Genomic DNA, 15,814 nt, shown 5'->3' with positions numbered 1-15,814 from the left:
CCTTGTCGGTTCAACCTTTATTTATAACTTTGGGAAGCGCACTCTCAAAAATTGAGACGGCCAAGCGACATCCACCCCTAAATGTTGCGCAGTTCTCAACACCCATTCAGGCTCTCTCATAAACTGTCTGGCAATGAAGACAACATCGGCTTGGGCTTCCTTCCCATTGTGGGCATCAGTCATTTCCTTGACAGCCTTGGCCTCGTCGGCCAGTGTCGATTCTTGCAGGTACTGTTGTGCATGGCCGTCTTCCTGAACCAGATCTCTGGCCTGCTCAGCATCAGTGATCAGGCCGACTGCACCAATGTACATATGTTTCCTTTCGGCCTTCAGTGCCTTTCGAATACGGCCAGCGTTGCGAGTCTGATAGTCCTTGATGCGGAATGAGGCCGTATTTTGAGCACGATGGTTACCACCTGATGAGACATCAAGCAGATCAACGCCCAGGTCAGGCAGGATCTTAGCAAGCTTCTCTGTAGCATCGACGTTCCAGCTTCCGCCTGCTGCCTTCTCAAACTCGCTATCTTCCAGCCACTCGGTTGCGCTCACACGTAGAAAGAGCGGCATGCTTATTGGCATTACACTTCTAACAGCCTCGATGATCCGACGCACTAACAGCGTCCGTCCTTCAAAATCTCCGCCATACTGGTCTGTTCGTCTATTGGTAACTGGAGACAAGAATTGATGAATGAGGTAGCCGTGAGCACCGTGTATCTCGATCACATCGACTCCAGCTCTAACCGCTCGAATGGCGGCACTTTTCCAGTCCTCAACCATCTCATCTATCTCTTCGATCGTGAGCCCTCTCGGAGCCCAAAATCCACCATCAGGGTCATTCTCGCTCTTTCCATCCCAGACCATCTCGTGACCGCCAGTAGGTCCCACGACATCACCAGGACCCCATCCACCAACATCTCTCGTGGCTCGCATGCCATTTTTTCTTCGTCCATCAGGCCCACCTCCGATCCAGGGAGCAGTCTGGCTTGCTTTTCGACCAGCATGGGCAAGCTGAACGCCAAGTAATCCACCTTGGCTGTGCACGAAATCAGCAACTTGTTTTAGGCCGTCTATTTGAGCATCACACCACAAGCCCGCGTCATTGGGTGAGATACGCCCGTTTGGCTGCACAGCCATGGCCTCACAGAAAGTCAACGCTGCGCCTTTCAGTGCATAATGGCCTAATGTGGCGATATGGTATGGCGTTAGACATCCTGCTTGTGGTCCATCTGGAGCGACTGAGTATTGGCACATGGGTGCCACTACAATTCTGTTCTTGAGTGTTCTACCACGAATAGTCAGAGGCTGAAACAGAGTCGGTACATTTTCGACATTGCCGAAGACAGCACCTGGCGAAACTCGATGTTGGGGCGTGAAGAATGGAATGTCAGGAACTGGTGGGTTGAGGTTTGGCCGTGCTTTGGTAGCTTGGTCATGATGGGCAGAAGCTGCGCTATGCAAAGGTAGAGAGTGTTTCGATGAAGGTGTTGAGACTTTTGAAGGTGCCATCGTCAATGAAATTGCTGACTGGTATGATAAATCGACGAATGATACCTGTGTAGTATTAAATTATGCCTTTGACGATACCCTGGCTAGTCTTGTAGCGGACCGCTATCATGGGAAACTCTGCTCAACGAATTCCACACGAAGCCTTACAAGTGCAACATGGAGAGATTCCTGACTCGTCCGTGACTGTGTCTATGTATTACTGCAGGTCAACCTTCTCTATGCTGAATATTCGAACCCGAGTTATCAAGCTTGGGTGCGCGATGTGAGCTGAGGGCTAGAAGTGTCCTAACTTAGCAACACAGTACGATCTCAAAACGCCAGTAGAATAGAGCGTAGCATTCCAACGTAGGAACACTCAAGCGTGAGGATTTGAGATTGTCACATCTTATCATCTTGAACGTAAATTTATACAAGGAAGGCGCGTTCGCATTTTCCGTGTACTTTCCAAAGGAGCCGCGGCTCAATTGCCGAAAGACCACGATGGTGTGATTGTAGGCTTACAAATGCATCTACATCGATCGTTTATGAGATACTCATCGCAAAGCCCAGATAGCTGGCAAGTGACGGAATGAGAAAGGCCTAACGCTTGTCACGTAGACACCCAGGCATATGACAGCAACGCAAGAAATAAAGTCTGCTTGCCATAGCACAGCTGTCTCATCAATCATACATGCTGCTACCATGCGTGCAACCGAATTAAGTACAAAATGGAATCGATCGAGACACGTATGAACACAAACCAAGAGCGAGAATAGGTACAACGACGTATAACTTTTGCCCACATTTCCAGCTGGATCCATCACCAAGGTAGCTCGTATCCTTCTCGATGCCAGAAAGTACCAGTGGACTCCATACCTTTTGGTTTGACAACATTGTTCCACAGTTTTGTAGCAGCTTCTTCCGGGTCAACAAACTCTTTACCATCTGCTCCCGGCGAGAGACCTGAACGAACAAAGCCAGGATGCAAGAGCAAGACGGGAACGTCCTTCTCTTTTAAGTCCATAGCCATCGTTCTGCCGATGGAGTTCGCTGCAGCCTTGGACGAGCGATATGCGTACATGCCGCCACTCGTGTTATCGCCTATGCTGCCAACGCGAGATGTAATGGTGCCAATTTTTGGGTTCGCTGACTTCATTAGGTTTGGCAATAGTGCTTGGGTAAGAAACATTGGTCCATAGGTATTGACCGCGAAGACTTTTTCAAATGTCTGCAAGGTGGTTCCCTGCAAAGAGTCCTGGTCGTGGGCAGACATGATACCTATCTTTGTGAGTGAACCGGTCGGGCAAGGCAATGTCAACACGAACCTGCAATATTCAAGAGCAGATCAACAGCTTCGTCCTTCAAACTGGCTTTGAACTTCGAGATAGAGTCCTGTGAAGTAACGTCGAGCTCTCCTACATTCGCATCTTTGAGTGCTTTGAGGCCATCGCCGATAACTCGATCTACAGCGTATACTTGGTAGCCCTACAGCAAGTGAGACGTGAACACGATATATGACTTACGAGCTGACCTCTTTCAATAATAGCTGGGCGAAAGCATTTCCAATTCCTGAATTGGCGCCGGTCACGACTGCTGTAGGCATCGTGGAGTATGTCAGTTTGGAACAGCCTCTTGTGGCACTCGAAAGGTATTCCCGGATATTGACCTAAGATGATCTGTCGAACACTTTATACGAGGTAGATGATAGGTGATTGAGTCAAGCAATACTTTGAGCGTGAGGCATGACGTGCCCAGTAACTTTTGACTGAATGAAGAAGCTCACGGAAAAGCAGCATGGATGGAATTCGTGATGCAGTTCAGGATTTACTGCTGCCATAAAGTTCCTGCTAGAATTCGAACGCTGTATGAACAGTCATTCTTTGAGAGCAACCAGGAAGTATGTTTTCAGAACTGAAGAACGACTTCAGCATTACTGAGCAATCTTGCTATCCTCATGACCGTAAATGTGGTAGAATCTCCCTGATATTTGGTAACGGAGTTCACAGTGCATTTTCCGGGGAGGTCCACTGGCCACCTAAGCACGCCTAAGATCGACCTTGGCAAGCTCCAGTTCCGGGCTCTATCAACGTCATTTCGAATGGACTCGAGCGTCCAATAGGTCATCAAGATAGTGGTCGACAGTAGGCAAATATTAGCTTGTGAGCTTATCCGTTGCTCAAGACTACAGATTGCGTGGACAATCTTCACAATATCCCAGCAAGTGAAGATGACCATTAATAGTTAGACGCGTATTCGCGCACCTGAAGGTGTTAGAAGCCTAAATGTCGCGTTTAGTACAGTCGTACTGTCTACTGAGGTCAGAGCGGCAAGCTTGAGTGATTCAAGCCCAGACAAAGACGCACGTGCCCGAAGTTGCTGTCGCGTGGCCACGCCAATGCTCGAGTCCGTTTCGCAGCAGCTGTCGCACAAAGTCGATCAGTTGCTGTCCCTCAAAAACGGCGACACCACGCACAAGAATGTTCAATACTTCCCTCTAGCTTCAGAATCGCCGCGATCAGGTCATCGACGGCAAGCCAGTCTCTCCAGTTTCAGTCCGCGCAAAGCAACATGGCTCGTCTGCGCTGCCCTGTTTCTACTAGTGATCTTGGTCTCCGCGACAACGACAGGATATGTCTGGTCCGCTCGCAGCTTACGAGAAGACACGGCCTTCGACGATGAGCGACCGATACCTCTTGGTAAATCAGTCTATCGTGGTAGCCGAGAAGTCTTCTGGCGGGAACAGTTTCCACGTCTCGTAGGATACTATCGAGGTCGGCATGATATTGTGCTACCGTCAGCCTATATCCCTGAGCAAGACCAAGCAGGTGAACCATTTGGACCTTTGTCTGATATACCTCCCGGCCTGACGCATTCCTCTGAACCAATACCTGATGATATCGTATCGTGCTCGATCGTGCCTCCACTCATTCCCGCGTACGGTGGTCTACCTCAAGGCATGAGTGCGCCTCTTTTGGGATCAATGGAAGAGCTGGGTATCGATGACAAACGTTGCTACGATCGCATACACCGTTACGGTGCCTATGGGTTAGATGTGCCGGAAGAGCAGGGTGGATTCGCGATTGAACTGCGTGGCGACAACGAAAGAGACAATGAATTTGAACGACCAAACTTCGCCGGAGTACAATGGAATCAAATACAAGAAGATTGTGTTGTAAAGAATGCCGCTGTATTGCAAGATCGACCACGAACGGCTTTCATCTTGCGGACTTGGCACACCTTCCACTACACCCCCTACCACATCCTTATGCTCCGAGCAATAATCAACGAACTGTCTTTGAGAAGTGGTGGGCAATTTTACGTGAACTTTCTGATCCATGTGCAAGATGATACCATTCCGATCTGGGCATCTGAAGAGTTATACAACCAGACCCTAGAAGCAAGTCTACCAGAAGAGTTTCGAGGAATGGGCACTCTGTGGTCCGTTGCGCAAATGAAGCTGATCTATCCGCCACCATTTCCAGAGAGCCTCATCAATTTCTCAGGCGGTGATGTCTACGAGGCTTACCGATCCCTACATTTTCCTCTACAATACTTCGCCTCGAGGCATCCTGAATTCGACTTCTTCTGGCAATGGGAGATGGATATCCGAGTAACTGGGCATTATGGGGAATTACTTGAAAAGATCACAAGCTGGGCGGACAAACAAAAGCGAGATCATCTCTGGGAACGATCTTCCAAGTTCTACATTCCCTCTTTACATAATGGGTTGTACTCGAGCTTTGCCACTTCGATACAAGAGGAAACGAAAGCACTCGGTCGCAAGCCAGTCGCAGGTCCACAAGTGCCAGTAACTCAACTCCTCCCTATCCCGCCCCAGTCCTCGAACACAACGAACCAAGACATCACAGACCTGATAACTCTCTCACCACTCTTCGACCCGACGCATACACGATGGGCCTTTCGCGACGACATAACAGGCTATCCAGATGACCATCGGCCACCAACCCGAGCAGCTCTAATCACAGCCTCGCGTATGTCCCGCCGCCTACTTCTCCTAATGCATGAGGAAACATTCAGAAACAAACACACCATGTTTCCCGAAATGTATCCAGCCTCCATCGCACTACACTACGGCCTCAAAGCCGTCTACGCACCCATCACAACATACTTCGACCGTGACTGGCCAGCAGAACACGCGAACGAGATCTTCAATAACGCCAAACTGCGTCCTGAAAGCATCACAGCAGGACTGGACAACGGCGCCAATTACTTCCATGGTGGGCCTGACGGTAGTGTGTTCGGGCCTGGAGAACATGTCTTTCGGAGTGCGAGCTGGTATAGTAATGCCGGGTTTGCGGGATATCTCTGGCGACGATGGCTGGGGAACGAGAATGGTAATGACGAGATTGAGTGGGAGCTAGGCGAAGGACATGGAAGGATGTGTTTGCCTATGATGGTTTTGCATCCAGTTAAGAATGATGCTTGAATGTACATAGCGATAGCGATGGTGATTTAATGTGCTATTGATACCCAGTTGTGAATCAATTTACGAATTACATGACTACAATTCTATCGTGTTGTAGAGATCAAATACCGCTTTACAAATTATCTTGACCTGCAGTGGAAAAGCTGTCGAATCTAATAACCATTAACTCTAGACACTTTTTGTATGAAACTTATGCAGCATTTTCGAACACCACTTACTCCTGTACACATGATGTATCTATACTATTGTTCCTAACGATGGTAATTCCTTGAAGTTGCACTTCCCCAGCCTCAAGAACCTCCTTGCTCCATGCGTGATGTAATAGCATACGATGATGTGCGATGCATAGACTTGGTTGAAAAAAGAAGAACGCATTCTCAAATAACAAGGAAAAGTCAGACCGTGTTGCTTTGCGAGTCTTCACTGGGAGAATCAGTCAGACATTGTAACACCGTTGACTCCGTCGTGTCCTTCTTCAGCATCCTCGGACGGCTCTGTGGTCTCGGTGCCTCCATCTTCCATGTCGACGTCAACGTCCATGGCCGAGCTAAGGTCTGAACTTGCACCGTCGTTGTGGTCCTCGCCGGCCTCAATCTCGTGATCGCTATCGTCTTGATGAGTTCCGGTCTCAGTGGACACTGCGTTGCTGTCACCTCGTCGTAGTTCTTGTGGTGTTTCTGCTCCGTCCTTGTGGTTTCCGTTGGGCGTCCAGCCTTTGGTAGATAGTGAGTAGCCTCCCACGTTCTTGACATGTGAGTTTGATCTTGACCACTTTCTGACGGGCTGACCGGTCTTGTCGAGAGGTCGTGGCTTGGTGAAGTTGGCATTGGGAGGTGGAGGTCTTGCTTGGTAGTTGACAGTTTGTGGTGGATTGACGTTGGAGATTACAATGGGAATGCATGGATAGGCGTCGTAAGGTGAGATGTATGACTGGTTGCTCACTTTGTCTTGCATATAAGGTGGGAGCAGATTCGAATAAGGATAAGCTGGAAGTACGTAGGCGTTCATGTTCGGATCGTAGTAAGGAACACGAAAGCCGTGGTCATCTGTAGGTGGCTGGGGCGAATCTTGCTTCTGAGATTGAGGTGGGGCTGAGCTGCTGTGATTGCCGTTGACATTATTAGCTTGTGCTTCCTTACAGTACAGCTTGATAACTTGTGGCCGTCGAGGAGCTTCGTCGGTAGGAGTATTGACAACGATGGTATCGTTTTCATCTGCGGAACCTGAGGCTGCTTTATCATGAGATGTACCATTTGATCGGCTGGTGTTCACGGCTGAAGGTGGTGGCAGCAGGTTCAAAGGTCGTCGCACTGGTGGAGGTCCTGGGAAAGGAGGCTGGACAATGCCGAGATTATCGGGTGCTCGAAGATATTGCGTGGCTTCGGCTTCGCTAAGAAACTGCATCTGTCGCTTTGTCGGGGCCTTTCCTTGTGCTGCTCGCTCTGCTGCTTGAGCTCTCTTCAGGACTTCGCGAGCTTGCAGATAGGTGCCCACGCCATTTTCTGGGTCTGCCCACAAACACTCCCTCATCTTCTCACCTTTCTGACGATTAGGTTCGCGGCAGACTGCGCAACCCTCAATCCCATCACGTCGGCCACCACAAGCCCTACCATAATGTGAGCACGTTAAGCAGTATTCGTGGTCATGCTTGCGCTTGTTACCGCCTGAACGTCGAGAAGCTGGTACAGGAGTTTCGCTCAGGCTTTCGCCAACCGAAAGTCTGGCTGGTGCTTTCGCAGCGGGATTTTTTGGTGGTCGTCCTCTACGTTTCCGTACTGGTTCTGGCTCGAGTCCTGACTCAGCATCTGGCACTGGTGACAGAGAAGATGAGTCTACGGTTTCTTGTTCATGTTCCTGTTCGTCTTCGTCTTCAACGTCTGGACTCGAGTCTGATTCAGGGCTGTCTTCTGTCTCAACCTTGGGTTTCACACGACGGGTTGTGCGTCTGGTGGCCGGACTTGCATTGTCAACATCCTCGACCAGCCTACTCCGAGGATCTACTGTGGTTTTGAAGCGTGCCATGATAATGTAGAAGATTGGATGTGTGTTGATAATTTATCGCACAAGAAGTACGAAAAATCGGGCTTTTGCGAGGTTCGCGTTTGTTGTTTTCACCTAGTGGGTCCACGTGCTTCACTCTGTGCCACTCGTGACTTTTTGTGGGTGTCAATAATCGTTAGTGAAAGTATCTCAAGTATTGTCCATCGCGAAACTGGGTAACCGCGAGGAACTTAATGTTGAGATAGAATGTGAGAAATTCAGGATTGGTCACGGAGATGAAAAGATTTCTAGGCAGCATTTCTCGAGGTGCACTCCTAGGGCTGCACAAACCTTCACTCATAAGTGGGGCAAGTTTGGCACTAAGCGCCAATCAGCGAGGCTTAGTGGTGCCCCAAAGATTGTCACTTCCACCACCGTTCCTTCACAGTCATATTGAGGACCTGCAAACATACAAATGTCAAACACAAAGTTTTAGGAAGGCACCTGTTACAGTCGCATGATTTTGCGGCATTGATTCATCAGTCGTTATCTAAGTGTAATTCATGTGGCAGCAGAACTAGCTCGTTACCCTCGAATCTAACCCTATGTACTACTCCATATACTGATATAAACAGATCAATGTCCAAAGTGTACTCCCTAACAATGTTTTGATAGGCAAAGCTGGGAGATAGAGAACTGAAAGAGTTTTTATCCAAAGGTAAACCGTGCAATCGAGGCTGCACCCGAAACGGGGCGTGACGTCTCAGGGATGTCCACAAACTATTCGTGTCGAGAAGAGTATTGACGGCTCCAAAAGTTCCAGCCATCTTATGTCGCCGGACTCGCGATCCTTGTCCAGAACCGATGCGCGTTATAGCCCACAAAAGATATTCGATCTTGACCAACCTGACCTGCACATAACGTAAGGGATCTTCGTCATGGGTTTGTATTTTGAGCGAAACATCCATATGATCGTTAAATGCGGCATAGCGGGGCAGCCATAGCGTGGCATGCAAGAGTTCTTCTGCAGGTTTCTGCCTGTTTATAATCTGTTTGACTATCTGGAATGCTGAATGTTTCCGACGTGCAGGGAAGACGCCACCATCGGGCAGCTTCACAAGCAGGTGTTGGCACACATATGAGGCGGAAGACTCGATGGATATTGATGGTGATCTTTTCGGTGTATATTTGATAGGTAAGGTACACATGGTCTCCTTAGAAGGGCATGTCGAGTCTGTCTTGTAAACGCCCATTACTAGGCAATACAAGACCTCTACTGAGCCAAGTTCATCACGATAGCAGAATGATGGTGGTAGCTGATTGGATTTTGGCAGAGTGAACTCGAACTTCCACTTATGTTTGCCCGACGATAACACTCGAGCAGGATCCTCACGCTTGTTGTGAAAAGGGATTGTGAACTGCTTGTGGAAGAAATTCTGCTTGCTAGGCTTGGCCTCTGCAGCAGTCACTCTGTGACCTGCCAGCAGGGATACGATGACATATTTCGCAAGCAAAGGATTGACAATTTCCAAGTTGGCCGTTCCACAGACTTTGTCGCCTGGCGCATATGTAGCATATGGATCTTCTGTGGTCAAGAATAGGTGATGCTCAGTATTGGCCATTATGTATGCTCTTTGCTCGAGGAGTCAATCTTCCCTGTAGGGCGTTGGCAGCACCTCAACATCAAGCGGGAACTGCTTGTCAAATCCTAGAGTAGCAGATGAGACGTCCTATAACTGTTTGTAACCAACACTGGCCACTTCATAAGTAGTTTCTTCTAAATATCATTAGCCGATATGCATGGTCTGGAGCTCGAAGGCTAGGCATTTGGCTTCATTTCAAAGCTGACCAGCGGCAGCAGTGTTCACAATCGTTTTATCCAAAGCGATGTCAGTTGTCGAGTCACCTGCAAAGGACATAGAGAAGACATTTGTCATATGAGTGAAGTCGGTGTAGTCGCGGATGGTGGTGCTTCATAAGCGGATAGATGCACCGCAGCCGAGCCCAGACGCGAGGTAGCCACTAATAACTACGGGCATAGAATTAGAGTTCTCCGGGCTATGACGCTGCTTCATCATACCTCTCGAATTAATTTGAATGCATAACTGACTTTACATGCTAGAAAGTCTTCAAGATCTTACAATCAGCAAGTCAAACAATTAGCTGGTGACCTCATACGAGAACACTGCGCGTGTAGCTTGGCTTCGACACAACATGGCCTCAACTCGAGGTCCTGCGCCCAGACGCAGCCCATCTATCCTGGTAAGCGTATGATCTGCTTTCATAAACGAATAAACTTGACTGATAGTCGCAAAGACCTCAAGCGCGAATGCAGCTGAACGTCGGCCTCCCCCTGGGCGTCGTCAAACTTCTCGGTTCATTACAGTTGATAGTGTACTGCAGTATGCTTCTGATATTCCTTCAGCCCAGCAGCGTCGACCGCAGCGTCCACGGCAATCTCGTACCACTTCTGGTCGACCTATGGATCCAAGACTGACGGGTCGATTCGCTCCGCCTCATATGCCTCCTCGTTCAACGAAGACATCCGAGAAACTTGTGCTTTTACCTGAAACACTTGAAGAGGAAGACGAGAAGGGCGAGTTTGGACCTGGTGCTGACGACAAAGGACCACCAAAAGGTGATGAGCAGTATCGGCAGCCTGGTCGAGAGAAGACGAAAAGCTATGCTGAACGTCTTCCAAAGCACAGGCGTACCGAAAAAGAGCTTCCCAGAGTCACAGCGTTCTGCACAGCTCAAGCTTACAAGCTACAGTCGACAGCTACCTTTATCAGGCAACGCCACGGCGCACGAGCCAAACTCTACGACGACTGTCTGTACTCTGCCTACCATCTTCCTCTTATGCCGGGGACAGATGGCTATCGAGTATTGAGCAGTCCCCCAGCTGTCAGCGCAAAAGGTGGCATGGTGCTGGATGAAGCAATTGAACGTAGCGAACAAAGGAACTACCGTGGTGACTTCGATGCTGAGGAGCAGGAGCATTCAGTCAGGGGCGATCCCATACCAGAGGAACACGAAGATTCGAGCCAGTACGAAACCACGGAGCACGACGATCGTCCACACGTGAACGGAGTGAGGAGGGACAGCACTGGAAACTTCTCTACACGATCGACCAGTCCGACTGGCAACACAGTACCGACAGACGCATATAGGTTTGCCGAGATGTTTGTCTTTTCATACGGAGTCGTCGTTTTTTGGAACTTCACAGAACGTCAAGAAAAAGATGTCTTAGCGGATCTAACTTTTGCGACTCTGGTCGACGAAAAGAACCACATTCTTTCACCACTCTCCCTAACCACGAACCCGCTCGATGAAGAGGATTTTGAAACTGAAGAATTTCACTTCGAGTACAACAATGAGCTATCAAGACCTAGGATATACAACGATATGATTACTCTTCGCAGTGGTGATCACATGATCAAGCTAGCTATCAGCCATGCAATCGCACAGAGCACTAAGCTGTCTTTCTTCGAGGAAACCATGGCTGAACAGATGGAGGAAGCGAAAGATGTTCCATCTCGACTTGCCAAGACCGGTGAGCTGGGCATGAAACGCGAGGAAGTTATCAAGCTACTTGGAGGGTTGTTCAAGAGTCGCGTGGACGTTAATTTATGTGAGTCAAAATGCCTGTTGCATCCCGCAGGAAGCACTAACCCCATGGTCCAGCATCGAACGTCCTTGATACCCCGAACCTTATCTGGGAAGACGAGCCAACGTTGCATCCACTGTATAGTGCGCTAACGGAATATCTGGAGATCAAACCGCGGATTCAAGTATTGAACGAACGATGCCGGGTCTTCCTGGATCTAGCCGAAGTTCTATCCGACTACGTCTCTGACAACAAAATGTCCCGCATTACTTGGATCATAATTGTTTTGATTGGCATATCGATTCTGGTCACCTGTTCCGAGGTAATCCTAAGATTCGGTATCTTAACCTCTAAAGGTGGCCATCATGGGGGCAGGAACCCCATGGTCTCCTGCCCATTGCCACTATCACACGAGCTTGTTTGAGCAGCCGGCGGAAACAGGCGCACACTGAACTCTCTCGCCAATGTCTCTATCGCTTCGACTTATTTGTGCCTAGACGACTCACCTTAGCGAGGAGTAAATGGGACGATCGTAATACACTATCTCTTGGCTTTGCATACACAATTTGCGACAGCTTGCATGACGCCGACCTCTTTCACTGACAGGCTTGCCTTATTCCTTAATTTAAAAACACTCTCTTATTGAGCGTTCGGGCTTTGACTTTTTAGTAACACATCTGATTTATCGCTTACTGTATGAGAAGCTTGTCACACTTTATGAATCAGCATTCGTGTTGCGATAGCTATAAATTCTGACAGCAATGCGAATGACTGGATTCGGTGTCGCCGGGATGTCGAGGGTCGCGTTTTGATAACGACAATTGCGCAGACCAGTAAGAAAGCCTCAGATGGATATACCTCGTGCCATAGCGCGCGTACAGGGTCCGTTAGCAGTCTCCACCTTCGTTATTGCAACGTGCATCAATTTTAGTGTTTCCACCATTTGAAGCAAGCAAGCAAGCAAGCAAGCAAGCACTGCAATTGTTTACTGTTAGGCTGGTGTGGGATCTCGTGCGGATGGGTCACAATGCTACAAACACCCAGTTGCCACGCGACCGGGGGAGACGTGCTCGGGCCCCAGAGATGGAAGTTCGAATTGATCTGGAGATGGGGTTGCAACAGGTCATGGATTTCGAGAATGATCAGCAGCGAAGTCAGCAGAACGAAGTTACCCCAGGAGGACTAGGAATGCTGATCGTATACAACTATGATGGATACTAAACTGGTGATGGAGGTCACACACGAATAATAAAAGAGTGTGCGACCGTGCCGAACACCGTAGTGGGGTGCCAAGACCAACTGGAGGCGGGCAGATCTTCAAGCCTCGCATTGTGGCCACAAGTCTTGGTTCCAGTTTATGTCCGTGCACAAAACTGTATTTTACTCTTGCGCCGAAAAAGCATTGATGGGTCAGATTAGGTGTCTCTACTAAAGTACCTCTTAACTACTAGCCCAGACTTGAGACAGTCCAGCAGGCACCCGCTTGATTGGCAGGTCAATTTCGAATCCGTGTGTCTATCGGTCCAGAATCTCTTGTGCCACCTGAAATCGGCGCATGGAGTGACAGGTCTCCGGATAGCGAGGTTGCACCTGGTTATACCACTCCAACAGTCCACTTCACAGTCTGACCATTCACAGAGCCAACCAGCAGAGTTCGCCGCTTGCTCCAAAAGTTTTCGACGATTGGGGAGCTCCACTCATCGAATCGAAAGAGCATGCGATATCATTCCCAAGACCATTCTCCAGGTCCCCTCTTGCCTGCCGCCAACGAGAAGCACTTGTCAGCTCTCGGCCGTGCGATCTGCTTTTGTCCTAGAACCCTGCATTGCTCCTTCCTTATCTTTGCTGTTGCCCTTCCAAGTTCACTAGTCTCAAATTACAATTCAGATGTCAGCGGCTCTGATTACTACTTTACTTGCCTTTATTCCCGTCTTGCTCCTGTTTTTGGCTTTTGTTAGAAGCACTTTACTGTCCAAGTATCTTGACGACCCGCACACCAGGAGGGAGCCACGATGAACGGGACAGAGAAAGAGACAAACCCACAGGTGGTCAATCAACCTGCTACCCACACTCCCGACGTGCTCGGAGCTCGTGCCGGGACGATTCCCAACCACGGTTCTCTGCCAGCGCACGGACACAATCCCTCCTCGCAACATGGCGTCGATGCCAATCCTGACTTGGCTCTCCATTTCTCGCATGAGCACCAACATGGTCACCTTCACCACGGTCCTCGAGCTTCGATAGCCCAAGAGAAGAACGAGCCTGTTGTCTACGCAACAGGTAGTGAGACGCGCGATCGCGATCTCCTCGCAAGACCATCCCAGGACTATTCGGCACACAAATTGCGCAATGAGAAAGAGGTGGGTATGACCGATGCTGAGAAAGGTGTCGTTAGCCCAACCCGTCTTTCCAGCGAAGAGGGTGATGGCAAGAAACACAGATTTTCTTCCTTTTACAGGAGGTATCGAATTTTCTTCCATTTAGGCATATGGTGCTTGTTCACAGCTTGGTGGATCGTCGGTCTATACTACCACCGCTACGACACCCTGGGATGGCTGAAACCCTTCCTGGTCTACCTTGCGATCACATTGCGACTAATCACTTTCCACATTTCAGCAAACAAGTATGTTTTGAGACCTATGGCCTTCGTGTGGAACAATACTTGTGTGCGCATCTATGACATGATCCCGAAGAAATTGCACCAACCTTTGGCAGCAGCTGGCACTTTCGCCATAATCCTGGTAGCAACCTTTGCCTCCTCAGAGTACGAGGACAACACACGGGCAAACAGAGCCGTGTCGCTGTTTGGCCTTATTGTAATGATTGCGTTGCTTTGGGTCACTTCTCGCGATCGGAAACGCATTCAGTGGCATACCGTCATTGGTGGTATGCTCTCACAATTTATCATTGCGCTCTTCGTGCTCAGGACTCAAGCCGGCTACGATATTTTCAACTTTATTTCATACCTTGCTCGACAACTCTTGGGTTTCGCTCAACAGGGCACTGCCTTCCTTACCTCCGAAGATGTCACACAGCTGCCATACTTCTTGATTGGTGTCATTCCACCCATCATCTTCTTCGTCGCCCTTGTCCAGCTCCTCTACTATAGTGGTTTGCTGCAGTGGTTTGTCGTCAAATTCGCGACTTTCTTCTACTGGTCTCTTCGTGTTTCCGGTGCTGAAGCCGTTGTCGCGTCAGCAACTCCGTTCATTGGTCAAGGTGAATCTGCCATGCTGGTCCGACCTTTCGTACCACATCTCACTCTTGCCGAAATCCATCAAGTGATGACTTGTGGTTTCGCAACAATTGCTGGATCCGTCTTGGTCGCTTACATCGGTCTTGGTCTCAGCCCTCAGGCTCTGGTATCTTCCTGCATCATGTCCATTCCCGCCTCGTTGGCCGTTTCAAAGATGAGATATCCAGAGACTGAAGAGACTATTACGTCCGGCCGAGTCGTTGTTCCAGATGATGACGAGCACAAGGCTGCCAACGCGCTCCATGCTTTTGCAAATGGTGCTTGGTTAGGTATCAAGATTGCTGGTATGATTATCGCTACTTTGCTCTGCATCATCGCTCTTGTCGGCCTTATCAATGCTCTTCTTGGTTGGTGGGGTCGCTTCTTCAACATTGAGGAGCCACGACTTACACTGCAACTCATTCTGGGCTATATCTGCTATCCGGTCGCTTTCTTGCTCGGTGTACCTCGACAGGATCTTCGCGCCGTCGGTGAGCTCATTGGTGTCAAGGTCATCATTAACGAGTTCGTGGCTTTTACCACCCTCCAATCGGACGCATACAGTGGTCTCAGCCCTCGATCTCGACTCATTGCTACGTATGCCATTTGTGTAAGTACTACTTACCTACTTCGTTTTATCATGCTAACTCCCTCACAGGGGTTTGGTAATCTCGGTTCGCTCGGTACTCAAATCGGTGTGCTTTCTCAGATTGCACCAAGTCGATCTGGTGATGTCGCGAAAGTCGCTCTGTCAGCGCTCTTCTCTGGTGTTGTCTCGACACTCAGTTCCGCAGCTGTTGCTGGTCTGATTGTCCAGGCTCAGGGTCAAGCACTGATCGCATCCTAAATGTAAGGATGTGGTGATTGTATCTCTGTATGAGTAAACGAGAGACACTGTATACACTAGATGTGATGATGGGCAGGAGACATTGACGACAGGCTAAGAGAAGGATCTCGGTGATACTGCCACGATCTATATACCCATGTACATCTCGATCTGATGCTCTGCTATCTATACGTTGGATATCAAAAAAGAAATCTCTTCCTCTATGACTTCTTT

The 15,814-nt window shown here is 49.2% G+C and overlaps 7 protein-coding genes across 7 annotated transcripts; 3 read left to right on the top strand and 4 right to left on the bottom strand.

The window, feature by feature from the left end:
• Positions 1–21: 21 nt before the first annotated feature.
• OYE32 (NADH-dependent flavin oxidoreductase) lies at positions 22–1,506 on the bottom strand (the record flags this gene model as incomplete). The annotated part of the gene is made up of 1 exon (XM_064902521.1): positions 22–1,506. The coding sequence occupies one exon, from the start codon at positions 1,504–1,506 to the stop codon at positions 22–24; it is 1,485 nt and encodes a 494-aa protein (XP_064750997.1).
• A 799-nt stretch (positions 1,507–2,305) lies between these two features.
• Positions 2,306–3,088, bottom strand: LTR64_008205 (uncharacterized protein; the record flags this gene model as incomplete). Its single annotated transcript, XM_064902520.1, has 3 exons — positions 2,306–2,763; positions 2,811–2,970; positions 3,017–3,088. 3 exons carry the CDS (start codon positions 3,086–3,088, stop codon positions 2,306–2,308), a joined length of 690 nt encoding a protein of 229 aa, XP_064750996.1.
• A 792-nt stretch (positions 3,089–3,880) lies between these two features.
• LTR64_008204 (uncharacterized protein) lies at positions 3,881–5,932 on the top strand (the record flags this gene model as incomplete). Its single annotated transcript, XM_064902519.1, has 1 exon — positions 3,881–5,932. The coding sequence occupies one exon, from the start codon at positions 3,881–3,883 to the stop codon at positions 5,930–5,932; it is 2,052 nt and encodes a 683-aa protein (XP_064750995.1).
• A 432-nt stretch (positions 5,933–6,364) lies between these two features.
• On the bottom strand, positions 6,365–7,954 carry LTR64_008203 (uncharacterized protein; the record flags this gene model as incomplete). Its single annotated transcript, XM_064902518.1, has 1 exon — positions 6,365–7,954. The coding sequence occupies one exon, from the start codon at positions 7,952–7,954 to the stop codon at positions 6,365–6,367; it is 1,590 nt and encodes a 529-aa protein (XP_064750994.1).
• A 721-nt stretch (positions 7,955–8,675) lies between these two features.
• Positions 8,676–9,534, bottom strand: LTR64_008202 (uncharacterized protein; the record flags this gene model as incomplete). Its single annotated transcript, XM_064902517.1, has 2 exons — positions 8,676–8,692; positions 8,835–9,534. The coding sequence occupies 2 exons, from the start codon at positions 9,532–9,534 to the stop codon at positions 8,676–8,678; spliced, it is 717 nt and encodes a 238-aa protein (XP_064750993.1).
• Positions 9,535–10,432: 898 nt separating this feature from the next.
• Positions 10,433–11,943, top strand: sif3 (Sad1-interacting factor 3; the record flags this gene model as incomplete). The annotated part of the gene is made up of 2 exons (XM_064902516.1): positions 10,433–11,543; positions 11,597–11,943. 2 exons carry the CDS (start codon positions 10,433–10,435, stop codon positions 11,941–11,943), a joined length of 1,458 nt encoding a protein of 485 aa, XP_064750992.1.
• Positions 11,944–13,531: 1,588 nt separating this feature from the next.
• LTR64_008200 (uncharacterized protein) lies at positions 13,532–15,601 on the top strand (the record flags this gene model as incomplete). Its single annotated transcript, XM_064902515.1, has 2 exons — positions 13,532–15,364; positions 15,413–15,601. 2 exons carry the CDS (start codon positions 13,532–13,534, stop codon positions 15,599–15,601), a joined length of 2,022 nt encoding a protein of 673 aa, XP_064750991.1.
• Between the last annotated feature and the right edge of the window lie 213 nt (positions 15,602–15,814).

This window comes from Lithohypha guttulata (assembly GCF_036872675.1).
Source record: "Lithohypha guttulata strain CCFEE 5908 chromosome Unknown scaffold_8, whole genome shotgun sequence".
Lineage (NCBI taxonomy): Eukaryota > Fungi > Ascomycota > Eurotiomycetes > Chaetothyriales > Trichomeriaceae > Lithohypha > Lithohypha guttulata.
Note: the sequence above shows the minus strand (reverse complement) of the source record. Positions and strands in the feature narration are given on the sequence as shown.